At 40.3% G+C, this 16,712-nt stretch overlaps 1 protein-coding gene across 1 annotated transcript in view; it reads left to right on the forward strand.

The window, feature by feature from the left end:
• Window positions 1–16,712, forward strand: part of DIPK1A (divergent protein kinase domain 1A) — a 129,275-nt gene that overhangs the window by 105,359 nt on the left and 7,204 nt on the right. The window contains exon 3 of the mRNA XM_055585124.1: window positions 15,365–15,472. Coding sequence (XP_055441099.1) covers window positions 15,365–15,472 — 108 coding nt within the window. The remainder of the gene's footprint in view (window positions 1–15,364; window positions 15,473–16,712) is intronic.

A 16,712-nucleotide genomic window follows, 5' to 3' on the forward strand; every position in this document is an offset into this window, starting at 1 on the left:
TTCTCTCTTAGCAGATTGAAATTATACAATAGAGTGTTACAGCTATACCTATAGTCACCATGTTATGTTAGAACCTTAGACGGTCTTCATTTTATAACTGAAAGTCTGTACCCTTTACTATCCTCTTCTTATTTCCCCACCCTCCCAGCCTTTGGCAACCACTTCCCCACTCTCTTTGTTTCTATGATCTTTTATTTTCTTTTTTTTCATATTTCACTTAGAAGTGATACCATCCAGTATTTGTGTTTCTCTCTGTGGCTTATTTCATGTAGCATAATATCCTGCAGGTTCTTTCATGTTGTTGCAAACGACAGGCTGAATAATATTTCATTGTATCTATATACCACCTTTTCTTAATCCATTCCTCTGTCCATGGACACTTAAGTCATTTCTATAACCTTGGCTATTGTGAATAAGACTGCAGTGAATGTGGAAGTATAGCTATCTCTTTGAAATAATGATTTTGTTTCCCTTGGCTATATACCCAGATTTGATACTGCTGGATCACCTGGTAGTTCTATTTTTAATTTCTTGAGGAACTTCCATACTGTTTTCCATAGTCCATGTTCACTGTTTTAAATGTACAGTTCAGTAGTGTTAGGTTTATACATTGTTTTGCATCCAGTCTCCGTAACTTTTTCATTTTGCAAAACTGAAACTCTATACCCCTTAAAGGGCAACTTTCCATTTTTCCCTCCTCCCACGGCCCTGGTAGCTCAGCTAGTAAAGAATCTACCTGCAGTGCAGAAGACCATGGTTCGATCCCTGGGTTGGGAAGTTCCCCGGAGAAGGGATAGGCTCCCCACTCCAATATTCTTGGGCTTCCCTGCTGGCTCAGACAGTAAAGAACCCTCCTACAATGAGAGAGACCTGGGTTTGATCTCTGGGTTGGGAAGATCCCCTGGAGAAGGGAATGGCAACCCACGCCCAGTATTCTTGCCTGGAGAATTCCATGAACAGAGGAGCCTGGTGGGCTACAGACCATGGAGTCACAAAGAGTCTGGCGCAACTGAGCTACTTTCACTTTCAAGCCCCTAGCAACCACCATTCTACCTTCTGTTTCTGTGAGTTTGACTACTTTAAAGATCTCATGTAAGTAGAATAGCACAGTATAGTTATACTGGAACCACACGGATTTGAACTGCATGGGTTGACTTATGGTGGACTCTTTTCACTAAATAGATACTACAGTATTATATGACTTGCAGTTGGTTGAATCTGTGGATTAAGGACCATGGATACAGACAGCTGACTGTAAAGTTATACCCAGATTTTGTACTGGGGAGGGGATCAGTGCCCTTAACCCCCGTGTTGTTCAAGGATCAGCTGTGTTCGTCTTTTTGTGACTGGCTTATTTCACGTAGCATAATATCTTGAAGGTTCATCCATGTTGTAGCATATGTCAGAATCTCCTTCCTTTTTAGGGCTGAATAATATTCCACTGTATGTATATAACACATTTTGTTTATCCATTCATCCATCCACCCACTCATGGATTGTTGGGCTGCCTCCACCTTTTGGCCAGGAAGTTGATTCAAACTCACCTAACGCAGGTTGGGCATGCACGCTTCCTTAGATTCTATTTTGAAAGATAATGGCAGCCACAGAAAATTTTGATATAGGTAAGTATGAACTACGGCCGCACAAACTTTTTACTAGGTTATAATGAAAATGATTTCTACTATATACATAGGCATTTATTCAGCACATATTTATTTATAAGCAATCATAAAACATTTCATATAATCAGTCTGTACCAGGTGGCTCAGTGATAAAGTAATCCTCCTGCCAAACTGGTGACACAGGTTCAATCCCTGGCCTAGGAAGATACCTAAGAGGAGGAAAGGGCAACCCACTCCAGTATTCTTGCCTGGAGAATCCCATAGACAGCAGAGCCTAGTGGGCTGCAGTCCATGGGGTTGCCAAAGAGTTGGACACAACTTACCAACTAAACAGTAATAACAACAAACCCATTAAAGTTCTAACTCTAGCCTTTTAGTTGCTCAGTGAACTTTCATGAAAGATTTCAGAGGCAGGCTCCTGTTACCCTTACAATTAGCTTCGAGCACCTAGAAATTCTGAACCAATGATTCTCAAAATGTGGTCTCTTTGGTAAGCAGCAGCATTAGTATCACCTGGAGACTTACTACAAATGTAAAACTGCAGCCCCGCCTAAAACCTAATGATTCAGAAACTCGGAGAGTGCAGTCCAGCTGCCTGTTCTAACAAGATCTCCAGGTGAGCTGAAGCTCCCTAAAGGTTGAGAACTTAGCTCTAGGTACTTCCCTAAAGACAAAGGTATGACTTCTACTGGTTCTTATAACATTCCCTCTCTGTGAAAGAGTAGAAATATCTTATATTTTAGCCAACGCACATCTCTCAGTTTCACCATTAATAGCTCATTTCTAACTTCACATGCCACAAGTTTCACCTGTAAAATCCTAATTTGCTAATTAACCATATCTCAGAGATGGATCGATCTTTATCAAGATACAGATAACAGAAGCCCTTACAGCCTCTGGAGCATGGGCTTCCTTGCTCCCTTATTAGAACACTAGTCAAGAGCCTATGCATTCCTGACTGGGGTATTGGAGGCGCCTGGACCATAAACAGACCCACACAGCGCCCTGTGTGCTGCACGTAAAATACATTATAACGTAAGGGAAGGCAGGAGTGGAGACGGTTTGTGTGTGTGTGTGTGTGTGTGTGTGTGTGTGTGTGTTTGAGTGTGTGAAACGAGAGAGAAAGAAACAGAGTGATGAGCACTGTTAATGTCTGAGAGAAAGAAGTCAGGAGAGAGAAAGAATGAAAGGTTGACGATACGGTGAGAATGCAGAGAATGGTGAAGTTGCTTTAAAATAGCTGATGTAGGGAATGGGCAAGGGTGCTGACTAGAGACTCAAGAGAATTTTCAGGAATTAAGAACCCAACTATTGTGCTTCTTCCTAAGTAAGGAGAAATTGATAATTGTCTGAAATACATTTTTAGAATGTGGATCTTAGAAAATCATCTGAAACCTAGTACTGTACATCTGTTCATTGTTACCGCCTCTTGTGGTACAGTTTCCATAGTTCATGAAGTTATTGTCAGCACAAATGGGTTTCATCAAATTTAGCTGAAGAGTGCCATCTTCTGGTACCATGAGGTATGTGCAAGCAAAAGGGGTGAATAGTAAAATCCTCATAGTTAAATAAAGCCTTTGATGTTTTCTGCTCAGTATTGTAAAGTTGAACATTCTCTGTAGTCTCTGTGTCTTTTTAGTTAGAAGATCAGACTACTAACAGTGATTATAGTTTGTGTGTATGGCTGAGCCTGAAAACAAGACAAAACGAAAAACAAAACAATATGTGGCCGACCATCCTTTTCATAAAAGCATGTGGGAAATTTGCTTTTAGTTTGTGATGGAAGCCACAAGTTGAAGAGCCTGTTCTTTGTGACTACCTCTTTGATGCGGGCTTGGCTTGGCGCCTTTGCTTAAAACAAGAATCTGATTCTTGTAGCTGAATGCCTGCTGAATGTCTTCACTGTTTCACAGTTTACTAATAAGATACTGGTTTGTTCCTTTTTTTTTTTTCCTTTAGTGTTTTAAACATTATGGGAAAGCATTCATTTTATCCTCAATGAGGTTTTAAAATCAAAAGCTCTATGTTTTTATGCTGGTTATTTAATAATTTATTAGACACTTAAACAATTCCAAACTCTGTGCTGTGTGCTAGAGGGAAAGGAAAGTTCAGAGATGGCAAGGACCACGTCTGTGCTCACATTGTATTAGGGAAGATAATGTGAACGTAAATGAAGTTAGATTTGGGAATACAGGGAGAGAGAGAACAAGAATATAAGCTCAGGAAGGAAATAATACAGCCTTGGGATTGTTCACTGGAAGACAGGTGTGGTAGCAAGAACCACTTTAAACCTTGACCTGGGGTGGAGTTGCAGATAAAGTGTGCCTCAGGATGCAGGAGCCAAAGATTAGTTAAAGCAGGGAGCTCTCCTAATCCTATTCCAGGAGTTGTTCATAACAGAATACCCTATTTCTAGATAAAAACCAGAATACTCTTAATCCATTCATCTATCCAGTAAGAACTTTTTATATGCATTTGATTATATGCAAAGTTCCAAGGAAACAAATATGAAAGTTGTGTCCCCACTTTGAGTTGCTGTGTAAAAGGAATGAGCACTTAGCAGGAGCACTGGGGATGGGCATGCGACCCCATCACTATTAAACATGCTCTAAATGTTGCCCTCCAAGATAAGTAATCCTGGTTCTTTTACTTGGGTGGTTAAAAGCACAGGCTCTGGAGGCAGACTGTCTGGGTTTGGACCAGCGCCACCACTAATGTGCCCTGCAAGTTTCTTTTTTTCCTTTTGTCATTTTCTAAAAATGTATACATTCAAACAAAATCATCAATTTTTTGGTATAAAATTTGTAATAGTCTGTGTTTTTAATGTCTGCAGAATATGTGGTGATATCCCCTCTTTCATGTCTGGTGTTTTTTTACGCCTTCTTTTTCTTCATCAGATTTGTTTCTGCAAGTTTCTTAACCTTCTTGTGACTTCTCTTGCTTCAGTTTCTTTACCAGTAAAATGGAAATAATGATAATACCTCTTTCATAGGGTGGTTGTGAGGATCGAAGAGAAATATAACATGAAAAGTTCTTAGAACAATGTTGACCTATAGAAAACAATACAACAAACACCTGTGTACTTCCTACCTAGATAGCAGACCTTTGCCATAGTTGCTTCATTTGTATAGATTTTAAAAATAATTTTATTTAACTATGTATGGCTGTGCTGGGTCTTCGTTGCTGCGTGGGCTTTTCTCTAGTTGTGGCGGGGGGCTGCTTGCTGCGGTGGCTTCTCTTCTTGCGGAGCACTGGCTCTAGGGCCCTCGGGCTCAGTAGTTCCAACTCCCGGGGTCTAGAGCACAGGCTCAACTGCTGTGGTGCGTGGGCTTAGTTGTTCTACAGCATGTGGGATCTTCCTGGACCAGGGATGGAACCCATGTCTCCTGCATTAGCAGGTGGATTCTTTACCACTGAGCCATCAGGGAAGCCCTATTTTTTAAGAGATCTTTAGAATTTTATTTATTCATTTGTTTTTGGTTGTGCTGTGTCTTTGTTGCAGTGTGCAGGCTTCTAATTGCGATTGGCTTATCTTGTTATGGCAGGCCCAGTTGCAGCTCAGACAGTAAAGAATCTGCCTGCAGTGCGGGAGACCTGGGTTCAATCCTTGGGTTGAGAAGATCCCCTGGAGAAGAGAATGGCAGCCCACTCCAGTATTCTTGCCTGGAAAATATCATGGACAGGGGAGCCTGGTGGGCTATAGTCCATGGGGTTGCAAAGAGTTGGACACAACTGAGTGATTAACTTTCTCTTGTGGAGCACGGGCTCTAGAGTGCAAGGGCTTCAGTAGTTGGGCATTTAGAGATAAGCTTTATAGTCTCTGTGATCTAAAATCCTTAGAAACCTTAAACTGTACCTGCAAAATCACTACAGATGGTGACTGCAGCCATGAAATTAAAAGATGCTTACTCCTTGGAAGGAAAGTTATGACCAACCTAGATAGCATATTGAAAAGCAGAGACATTCCTTTGCCAACAAAGGTTCGTCTAGTCAAGGCTATGGTTTTTCCTGTGGTCATGTATGGATGTGAGAGTTGGACTGTGAAGAAGGCTGAGCACCGAAGAATTGATGCTTTGAACTGTGGTGTTGGAGAAGACCCTTGAGAGTCCCTTGGACTGCAAGGAGATCCAACCAGTCCATTCTGAAGGAGATCAGCCCTGGGATTTCTTTGGAAGGACTGATGCTAAAGCTGAAACTCCAGTACTTTGGCCACCTCATGCGAAGAGTTGACTCATTGGAAAAGACTCTGATGCTGGGAAGGATTGGGGGCAGGAGGAGAAGGGGACGACAGAGGATGAGATGGCTGGATGGCATCACTGACTCGATGGACGTGAGTCTGAGTGAACTCCGGGAGTTGGTGATGGACAGGGAGGCCTGGCGTGCTGCGATTCATGGGGTTGCAAAGAGTCGGACACGACTGAGCGACTGATCTGATCTGATACCTGCAGAAGGTTTCACTCCTGAGTCATACCCAAGAACTCCCACCACCGTTCCCTCAGTGAAAAAAACATAACAATGAAATTCCTGGCCATCTGATACCAAACAGATGGTTCTGCATTTCCTCAAAATCCCCAGAGGTTGACCTGGACGAGAAAGTATTGAGCATCTCCCCATGGAGTCCCCCACAGACTGCTTCTCCTATGAAGATGAAACCTAATATTCTTGGTTACAACCTGGTCTAAAGGAGAAAGGAGGCATGGTGAAGGGCTCACCCAAGAGCTTCTGCTAGTGATAGCTAAAGAGCAACAGATTCTAGGTGTTTGTATTTAACTCTATGTGTGAGCAGGACTCTAATCTCTATTAGGGCTATCCTTATTCTCAGAGCAAATAGGTCTGCTGAGCCTGTGCTGGCCTTTCCAAGTATTGAGTAATTACCAAAACCCACTATACTTTGGCTGTTTCTTTGGGATCATGAAAAATTTATGCCCTCAGGGACTTCCCTGGGGGTTCAGTGGTTAAGAGTTCTCATGCTTCCAATGCAGAGGGCATGGGTTCAGTCCCTGGTTGGGAACTAGACCGTACATGCTGAGCAGCATGGTAAAAAAAATTATGTCTCCAGAATGAAAGGTTCAAGAAATCATCCTCAGCCCCAATCCCATACAAGAGGAAACCCAGTCACTGCAAACCTTTAATAGGTTGCCTTATCCCAAGAGCTAGAAGTGGGCAAGACTGATCTGTGAGCAGCATAATGTAATCAGACTAAGAGAACCAGACAGACAGGAGAAATTCTGGGAATGAGCAAACAAAAGGTAATTGCAGAAACCAGGAGAGAGCAAGAAGATCTAAAGTAGGCATTAGGAGATAAAGATCAGAGGAATTCTCTCAGTTACAGAACATACTTCCCTGGTGACTCAGACGGTAAAGCATCTGCCTCCAATGTGGGAGACTCTGGTTTGATTCCTGGGTCGGGAAGATCCCCTGGAGAAGGAAATGGCAATCCACTCCAGCATTCTTGCCTGGAAAATCCCATGGACGGAGGAGCCTGATAGGCTACAGTCCATGGGGTCGCAAAGAGTTGGACACGACTGAGCGACTTCACTTTCAGCCATAGTCTTTTCCTTATTTTATATTGGTTAATGCATTCTTTCTGCATTCTTTAGATTTTTTAATTCATTTGTTCTGTGTTGTTTATTAATGTAATTAAGACTGCATAGAGCTTTGCCACGGAGAAGGCGATGGCACCCCACTCCAGTACTCTTGCCTGGAAAGTCCCAGGGACAGGGGAGCCTGGTGGGCTGCTGTCTGTGGGGTCCCACAGAGTCAGACACGACTGAAGTGACTTAGCAGCAGCAGCTGCAACAGAGTTTTGCCAAGAGAATGCACTGGTCACAGCAAACACTCTCTTCCAACAACACAAGAGAAGACTCTACACATGGACATCACGAGATGTTCAATACCAAAATCAGATTGATTATATTCTTTGCAGCTGAAGATGGAGAAGCTCTATACAGTCTGCAAAAACAAGACCAGGAACTGACTGTGACTCAGACCATGAACTCCTTATTGCCAAATTCAGACATAAATGGAAGAAAGTAGGGAAAACCACTAGATCATTTGACCTAAATCAAATCACTTATGATTATATGGTACAAGTGACAAATAGATTCAAGGGATTAGATTTGATAGACAGAGTGCCTGAAGAACTATGGACGGAGGTTCATGACATCATTGTACAGGAGGCAGTGATCAAGACCATTCCCAAGAGAAAGAAAAGCGAAAAGGCAAAATGGTTGTCTGAGGAGGCCTTACAAAGAGCTATGAAAAAAAGAGAAGCAAAAGGCAAAGGAGAAAAGGAAATATATACCCATTTGAATACAGAGTTCCAAGAATTGCAAGGAGAGATAAGAAAGCCTTCCTCAGTGATCAATGCAAAGACATAGAGGACAACAATAGAATGAGAAAGACTAGAGCTCTCTTCAAGAAAATTAGATACCAACGGAACTCTTCATGCAAAGATGGGCACAATAAAGGACAGAAATGGTAATGGACCTAACAGAAGCAGAAGATATTAAGAAGAGGTGACAAGAGTACACAGAGGAACTGTACCAAAAAGATCTTCACGACCCAGATAATCACAGTGGTGTGATTGTATCCACGATGGTGGAATATCACTACAAACAAAGCTAGTGGAGGTGATGGAATTCCAGTTGAGCTATTTCAAATCCTAAAAGATGATGCTGTTAAAGTGCTGCACTCAATATGCCCCAAATTTGGAAAACTCAGCAGTGGCCATAGGACTGGAAAAGGTCAGTTTTCATTCCAATCCCTAAGAAAGGCAATGCCAAAGAGTGCTCAAACTACCGCACAATTGCACTCATCTCACACGCTAGCAAAGTAATGCTCAAAATTCTCCACATCAGGCTCCAACAGTACGTGAACCGTGAACTTCCAGAGGTTCAAGCTGGATTTAGAAAAGGCAGAGGAACTAGAGTTCAAATTGCCAACATCTGTTGGATCATTGAAAAAGCAAGAGAGTTCCAGAAAAACATCTACTTCTGCTTTATTGGCTATGCCAAAGCCTTTGACTGTGTAGATCACAACAAACTGTGGAAAATTCTTCAATACCAGACCACCTGACCTGCCTCCTGAGAAATCTGTGTGCAGGTCAAGAAGCAACAGTTAGAACTGGACATGGAACAACAGACTGGTTCCAAATCGGGAAAGGAGTATGTCAAGGCTGTATATTGTCACCCTGCTTATTTAAGTTATATGCAGGGTACATCATGATAAATGCTGGGCTGGAAGAAGCACAATCTGGAATCAAGATTGCCAGGAAAAATATCAATAACCTCAGATATGCGAATGACCACACTTAAGGCAGAAAGCAAAGAAGAACTAAAGAGCCTCTTGATGAAAGTGAAAGAGGAGAGTGAAAAGTTTCTCAACATTCAGAAAACTAAGATCATGGCATCTGGTCCCATCACTTCATGGCAAATAGATGGGGAAACAATGGAAACAGTGGCAGACTTTATTTTTAGGGGCTCCAAAATCACTGCAGTTGGTGACTGCAGCCATGAAATTAAAAGACACTTGCTCCTTGGAAGAAAAGCTATGACCAACCTAGACAGCATATTAAAAAGCAAAGACATTACTTTGCCAACAAAGGTCCATCTAGTCATGGCTATGGTTTTTCCAGTGTTCATGTATGGATGTGAGAGTTGGACTATAAAGAAAGCTGAGTGCCAAAGAATTGATGCTTTTGAATTGTGGTGTTGGAGAAGACTCTTGAGAGTCCCTTGGACTGCAAGGACATCCAACCAGTCCATCTTATAGGAAATCAGTCCTGAATATTCATTGGAAGGACTGATGTTGAAGCTGAAACTCCAATACTTTGGCCACCTGATGTGAAGAACTGACTCATTTGAAAATGCCCTGATACTTGGAAAGATTGAAGGCGGGAGGAGAAGGGGACGACAGAGGATGAGATGGTTGGATGGCATCACCGACTCAATGGACATGAGCTTTTGTAAACGCTGGGAGTTGATGATGGACAGGGAGGCCTGGCGGCTGCAGTCCATGGAGTTGCAAAGAGTCAGACACAACTGAATGACTGAACTGATTGAACTGAAGACTGCATTCTTCTCTGAATCATTTTTTCAATTTTATCATTGGTTTTAGCTATAGTTTCTGATATTTTAAAAAATGTATTATTATTATTTCCCAGATTCTTAAAATTTCAATTTAGGCTTTCTCTTTGACTCAAGCATTAAAAGAATATTTCAAATTTTCCGGTAGATTTTTTTGTTAATTTCAAATTTCTTATCATATTGGGACTGAAGAATACTGCTTTCTGCTGTGTCTATTTAGTGGAATGTGTAGAGCTTTTGGTCTAATTTGTAGATGTTCCATGGGCATTTGAAAAAGTCTGTTCTCAGGGCAATTAGATGTACCTAGATTACTGAGTTCTTCTGTGTCTTTTTTTGTAAACTTTTTTTATCTGTCATGGACAGATAAGAAAAGTGAAATAGGGACTTCTACTTCTAATGCTTTTCTCTTTATTTCTTTTTCTATTTCTTATAGATTTCATGTAATTAATTTTAACATTACTTGGTTTACTTTATAGAAATTCAGGAAGGGGGAGGACTGTGAGGGAGAGGATATATGTATACATATAGCTGATTCACTTCACTGCACAGCAAAGACTAACAGCATTGTAAATCAGTTGTATACTCCAATTAAAGTATTTACACTCCAGTTAAAGTATTAGTATTGTAATATCATCATTGTGGATTATATGTTTTAACATTCTAAAGATTCTAACATTTTCTTTTTTGCTTTATTTAACGCTCCCTCATGTAAAGAGGGGGATTCAACCTCATCTGGTATAAGATTGTAGCTTAGCTTTTTTCTTTGTGTTTGGCTGGTGTACCTGTACCATCTTTTATTTTTCAACTTTTTTGATATTGTCTGTTTTCTAAAGATACTTTTCTTGCAATAGGTAAGCTTATCCCATTGACATTTATAGGTATGTCTTAGTTCTGTATCACATTTTATGACCTACTTTTTGTTTTTAAGGATTGGTTTGTATCTTTCTCTAGAGGGCATATATTTGTTTTATGCTTTTGTTCCTTTTGATAATTTAGGAAGGTTTGTATTCTGATTTTAGCTCTTCTATTGGTTAGCCTTATACTATAACTTTTAAAAATATATTTTATTCTCTATTGCTTTAGGCCACATCTATTTATTCCCCACTACAAGCAGTGACAAAATTATTATACCTCTATCCATCCCATCTCCTTTACTCTACCTCATTTTAATGAATACATTATTATTATTAGTTCTTCAAATTATCATCTCTATGCTTTTGAATATACTCTGTCTCTATTATTTGATTTATAAGAAATAAATAATGTCTTTTGACCTAGGATATTAAAGATAAGGAAATCAACATGCTTTTGCAACCTCTCATCTTCTTACATCTCCCCTTCTTGGTTTTGTTAATTGTATTACTTTTACTGGTATAGTTTATAATATTAACATTCTGAACAATATAGAGTAGTGATTAAGAGAATGAGCTCTGGAACCAGACTGCTTAGGTTGAAATCTTGGCTTTTATCATTTTGTAGCTTGAGCAAGTTACTTGATAGCTGTTTCTGTTTCCTTATTTTTACAATGGTTATAGCAATAGGTTCTACCTCACAGGGCTGTTATAATAAAAGTGTGGCACTGGAACAGTGCCTGATACACAGTAAGCATCTAGTAACTACGCAATACTGTTTTAACAGTTATTATGAAATAGATTTTCAGGGTTGTTTTCATCCCAGTCCTACATTTCAACTGGCTTCCATGCGCAGTTTCTGTGTTCATCTCTTGGTTGCCTCAAATTCATTCTCTAATAGTTCTTCAAGAGATGCTAATGGGAATTATATCTTCTGATCCTTAACATATTCAAAAACATTTGATGCCTTTTACTTGAAAGAAAGTTTGGCTATGGAAAATAAGAAGAGTTATTATTGAGTACTTATTAAAATCACAGGTGATCCATCCTCATTAAATGATTAGAGCTCATAATAGTGTTATAAGTCAAGCAGTAGTTACATCTCCTTTTACAGAAGAGAAAATTAGGACACAAGCAGGTCACATTCTTTCTCAAACTTTGCTGGCACTGTACTACCTTTGAAGATGGCTGTTGAGAAATCCGAGTCCAATCTGATTTATTTTCCCTTAAAAATGTCTTGATCTTTTGCCTGCTTGCTCAAAGGATTATTTATTTTTCAAGTCCAGTAAAATTCAATGGGATATGTCACAGGGATCATTCTGTGTCTGTTTCCTTGGGACACTGTGAGTCCTTTCAATCTGTACATGAAAGACTTCTTTCACTTATATGAGGTTCTGTTGAATTCTACCTTGATCATTTTTTTCTTTTCCATGTATTCTGTTCTTCCATATATGGATATGCTGGATATCCTTTGTCTTCTATATCTATAATTTTATCTCAAATTCTTTGTAGTTCTTTTTAAATTTCTATCTTATTTTGCTCACTTTTCTCAACCTAGCCCTCATAAGTCTTCCTGTGTTGTTGTTTTTGTCTTCCTATGCTTTTACCCATTCACACTATGTCTTTAACTTCTGTGATTTTTTTTTCTTTTCTTCCTTTCTGAGTTGTTTGCTTCATTTAAATTCCATTCTTTTGTCTCATCATTATGTCTCCTGCTTTGAAGGCTTAAACTATTTCATTAAGTCTTTTGAATTCATAGCAGTATGTTTGCTGTGCTTCATGGCAATATTCTTCTGGAAAAAAATTTTTGTTTGAGATGTCCTCTTCCTATTCCTTTCTTCCTTTTCCTTATAGATTTGCTGTATAGATCTCCAGCTTGTTTTGAGTATTACTCATTACTGAATGAAAGGAGTTCTTCAACCCGCTATTTGCAGGAAGCAACTGGGGCAGTGAAATGAGCGAGTGGTGAAACTCCTGTGGCCCAGAATTTGTGTGTGTGTGTGTGTGTGTGAAGAGAAAAAGAAAAGATGAGACAGAGAGACGGAGATACACAGATTGCTTTAGCCTATCTCTCTCCTCAGCAACTACAGAGATGCGCATAATATAGTCTCTCCCAACCCTTATTTTATTTACAGACTGCCTCCAACATAGATAAGATTTTTAAGGATTTTATTAATCAGTGCTGCCTTGCCCTGGTGGCTCAGTGGTAAAGAATTTGCCTGCCAATGCAGGAGACGTGGGTTTGATCCCTGGGTCAGGAAGATCCCCTGGAGAAGGAAATGGCAACCCACTCCAGTATTCTTGCCTGGGAAATTCCATGGGCAGAGGAGCCTGGAAGGTTGCTGCTGCTGCTGCTGCTAAGTCACTTCAGTTGTGTCCGACTCTGTGCGACCCCATAGACGGCAGCCCATCAGGCTCCCCCATCCCTGGGATTCTCAAGGCAAGAACACTGGAGTGGGTTGCCATTTCCTTCTCCAAAGCATGGAAGCGAAAAGTGAAAGTGAAGTTGCTCAGTCGTGTCCGACCCTTAGCGACTCCATGGACTGCAGCCTTCCAGGCTCCTCCGTCCATGGGATTTTCCAGGCAGGCTGCAGGGTTGCAAAGAGTAGGACATGACTGAGCACACACACACACTGCCTTGCCCTGCTACTTCATGATGCCAAAGAGAGTCCTGGGAAGTTCTCACAGCTTGTGCCCCCTAAACATTCATTGCAAACCAGAGAGATGGGTCTGTCCCTCAGGTATACCATGTAGTCAGTGCTCTCCCAGCTTTGAGAAGTGAGGTCACAGCAGGTATTTCATCTCAGCATCCTTCTGTACTCTGCTGTAATTTTTACTGTATTTGGCAGGCCATCCTCATTTATTGTGCCTTAGGGTTACATTCGGAGAAGGCAGTGGCACCCCACTCCAGTACTCTTGCCTGGAAAGTCCCAGGGACGGAGGAGCCTGGTGGGCTGCAGTCCATGGGGTCGCGAAGTTGGACACGACTGAGCAACTTCCCTTTCACTTTTCACTTTCATGCACTGGAGAAGGAAATGGCAACCCACTCCAGTGTTCTTGCCTGGAGAATCCCAGGGACGGTGGAGCCTGGTGGGCTGCCGTCTGTGGGGTCGCACAGAGTCGGACACAACTGAAGCTACTTAGCAGCAGCAGGGTTACATTGGTACTTATCTTATCAAAGGATTTGGTTTCTTTCTTTCTTTTTTTTTTTTTTTTGTCGCAACACATGGCTTGTAGAGTCTTAGTTCTTTGACCAGGGATTGAACCCAGGCCTTTGACAGTGAGAGCAGAGTCCTAACCACTGGATGACCAGGGAATTCCCATCTTTTTTTTTTTTCCTTGTCTTGGGGCAATATCAAGGAGACAAGATGACAGAAGTGCCTTGTTATTTTAAAAATGTTTTGGTATTTTAAACTTTTATTTTTATTTCATTTTAAAATAGAGCCATTTTAAAAAATAGACTGCCCATCTTCTCATAGGCAGTAGGTACCATACCACCTCAGGCCATGCTAAGTGGGAAAAAATGACTTACTTCAAAGTTCTGTGCATGCCCTAATCACAATAAGATCTTTGATAGTTATATAACTAGTAAGGAGCAGAGCTTGGATTCAAATCCAAGTCTGTCCATATCCAAAGCCTGAATTATTTTTATCATAAAAATTTCTCTTAAAGAATGTAAATATTTCTTTATGGTATCTTTAATATGTTTCTTCTTTTTTAATTTTAATTTTATTGGCATATAGTTGGTTTACAATATTGTGTTAGTTTCAAGTGTACAGCAGAGTGATTCAGTTCTACATATACATATATTCATTCTTTTAGTTCTTTTCTCTTAGAGGGTATCACAGAATACTGAATAGAGTTCACTGTGCTATATAGTATTCCTTGTTGGTTATCTATCTTATATATAGTAGTGTGTGTATGTTCATTTCATCATTCTGATTTATCCCTCCCTCTCATTTCCCCTTTGGTAACCATAAGTTTGTTTTTGATATCTGTAAGACTGTTTCTGTTTTGTAAATAAGTTCAGTTGTATCATTTCTTTTTGATTCCACATGTAAATGATACCATATAGTATTTGTCTTTCTCTGACTTAATGCACTTGGTATGATAGTCTCTAGGTCCATCCATGTTGCTGCAAATGGCATTATTTCATTGTTTTTATGGCTGAGTAATACTCCACTGTATGTGTGCCACGTCTGCTTTATCCTTTCCTTTGTCAATAGACATTTAGGTTGTTTTCATGTCTCGGCTGCTGTGAATAGTGCTGCGGTGAACACTGGGGTGTACGTATCTTCTTGGATTACGGTTTTCTCCTGATATGTGCCCAGGAGTGGGATTGCTGGCTCATATGGTAGCTCTATGTCAGTTTTTTAAAGAACCTCCATACTGTTCTCTATTGTGATTATACCAGTTTACATTCCCACCAACAGTGTGGGAGGGTTTCCTTTCCTCCACACTCTTTCCAGTATTTATTGTTTGTTACTTTTGGATGATGGCCATTCTCCATGGTGTGAGGTGATACCTCTTTGCAGTTTTGATTTGCATTTCTCTGATAATTAGTGTTGTTGAGCATCTTTTCATGTACTTTCGGCCATCTCTATGTCTTCTTTGAAGAAACGTCTATTGTGATCTTCTGCCCATTTTTTCATTGGGTTGTTTTTATTTTGACATAAAGCTGCATGAGCTGTTTGTATATTTTGGAGATTAATCCTTTGTTGATTGCTTCATTTGCAAATATTTCAATGTGGTTCTCCTTGTGAACATTTTCCTATTAACTACTTTTTTCTTTCCTGGTTTTTAGTGTGACAAATACAAGACCGGAGTTATTGATGGGCCTGCATGTAATAGCCTTTGTGTCACAGAAACTCTCTACTTTGGAAAATGCTTATCCACCAAGCCCAACAATCAGGTATGGACATTGTGAATTAACATTCCAGATTTATGGTGCTATCTGATTTTACCTTAAACTACTTATTAAAAGAACTGTTGAACTGGAACTTTAGGATATTTAAATAATTCAATTGTATAAGCATTGACTCACTCATCCAATAGGTATTTATTAATCCCCTAGTCCAAGCATATTTCATACACTATTTTAGATGTTAGGAAAACAGGGGTGATTAAGACAGATAAGATTATTTCCCTATGGGTCTCACATTATCCCAGAGGGATAAGGAACATAAACAGTTGACAGATAAGTAAATAAGTAAAGTAATTACAGGATGTGGTGTTTTATATAGGATATACACAAGGTGAGTTGATGAAATATACTCATTCCTTTTATAGAAATTTAAAGTAGATTTCAAGTCTATAATACTAGCCATGCTTAAGGAGTTTTCTGAAATAAAGTCCAGTATTTAAGTATCTGCTGTTTGCTAAGTACTGCTTAAGGCATTGGGAGAGACCATGGGGAACAAGACAAACAAAACCTCTGGCCTCATATGCCTTATGTTTCATGTGAAAGAAGACAGGTGATAAAGAGTCAATAAAGAAATAAGGTCATTTCATGGATTCCTTGGTGGTACAGTAGATAAGAATCCGCCTGCCATTGCAGGGGACACAGGTTCAATGTGTGGTCCAGGAAGATTCCACATGCCACGGAGCAACGAAGCCCACGCGCCACAACAACTGAGCCCTTGAGCCTAAACTACTGAGCCCACGTGCTGTAACTGCTGAAGCTTATGCACCTAGAGCCTGTGCTGCGCAACACAAGAGGCCATCAAAAGGAAAAGCCCATGCACCACAACTAAGAGTAGCCCCACTCACTGCAACTAGAGAAAGCCCATGCACGTCAGTGAGGACCCACACAACCAATAAATAAATAAAACAGAACATTAAAAAAAATAAGATCGTTTCAGACAGTGATAAGGGCTGTGAAGAAAATAAAATGAGATCATGGCTTAGAGGGTAACCTGTGAGGGAAGAGGGATCTACTGTAGGTAGGAAATTAGGGAAGGTCAGCCCGAGGGGACCTCTTGGCTGAGACTTGAATGATGTGAAGGAATGAACTGTATGAAGATCATTGAGAGTACACTCCAGGCAAAACCAGTAGCAAGTGAAGGAGGTCATGAAACAGGAATGATGGTAATAAGTTCAAAAAACAGAGAGAAGACCAGCATAGATGGGATATAGAGACTGAGGCAGTAGGT

Source organism: Bubalus kerabau, chromosome 6 (assembly GCF_029407905.1).
Source record: "Bubalus kerabau isolate K-KA32 ecotype Philippines breed swamp buffalo chromosome 6, PCC_UOA_SB_1v2, whole genome shotgun sequence".
NCBI classification, from domain to species: Eukaryota; Metazoa; Chordata; class Mammalia; order Artiodactyla; family Bovidae; genus Bubalus; species Bubalus kerabau.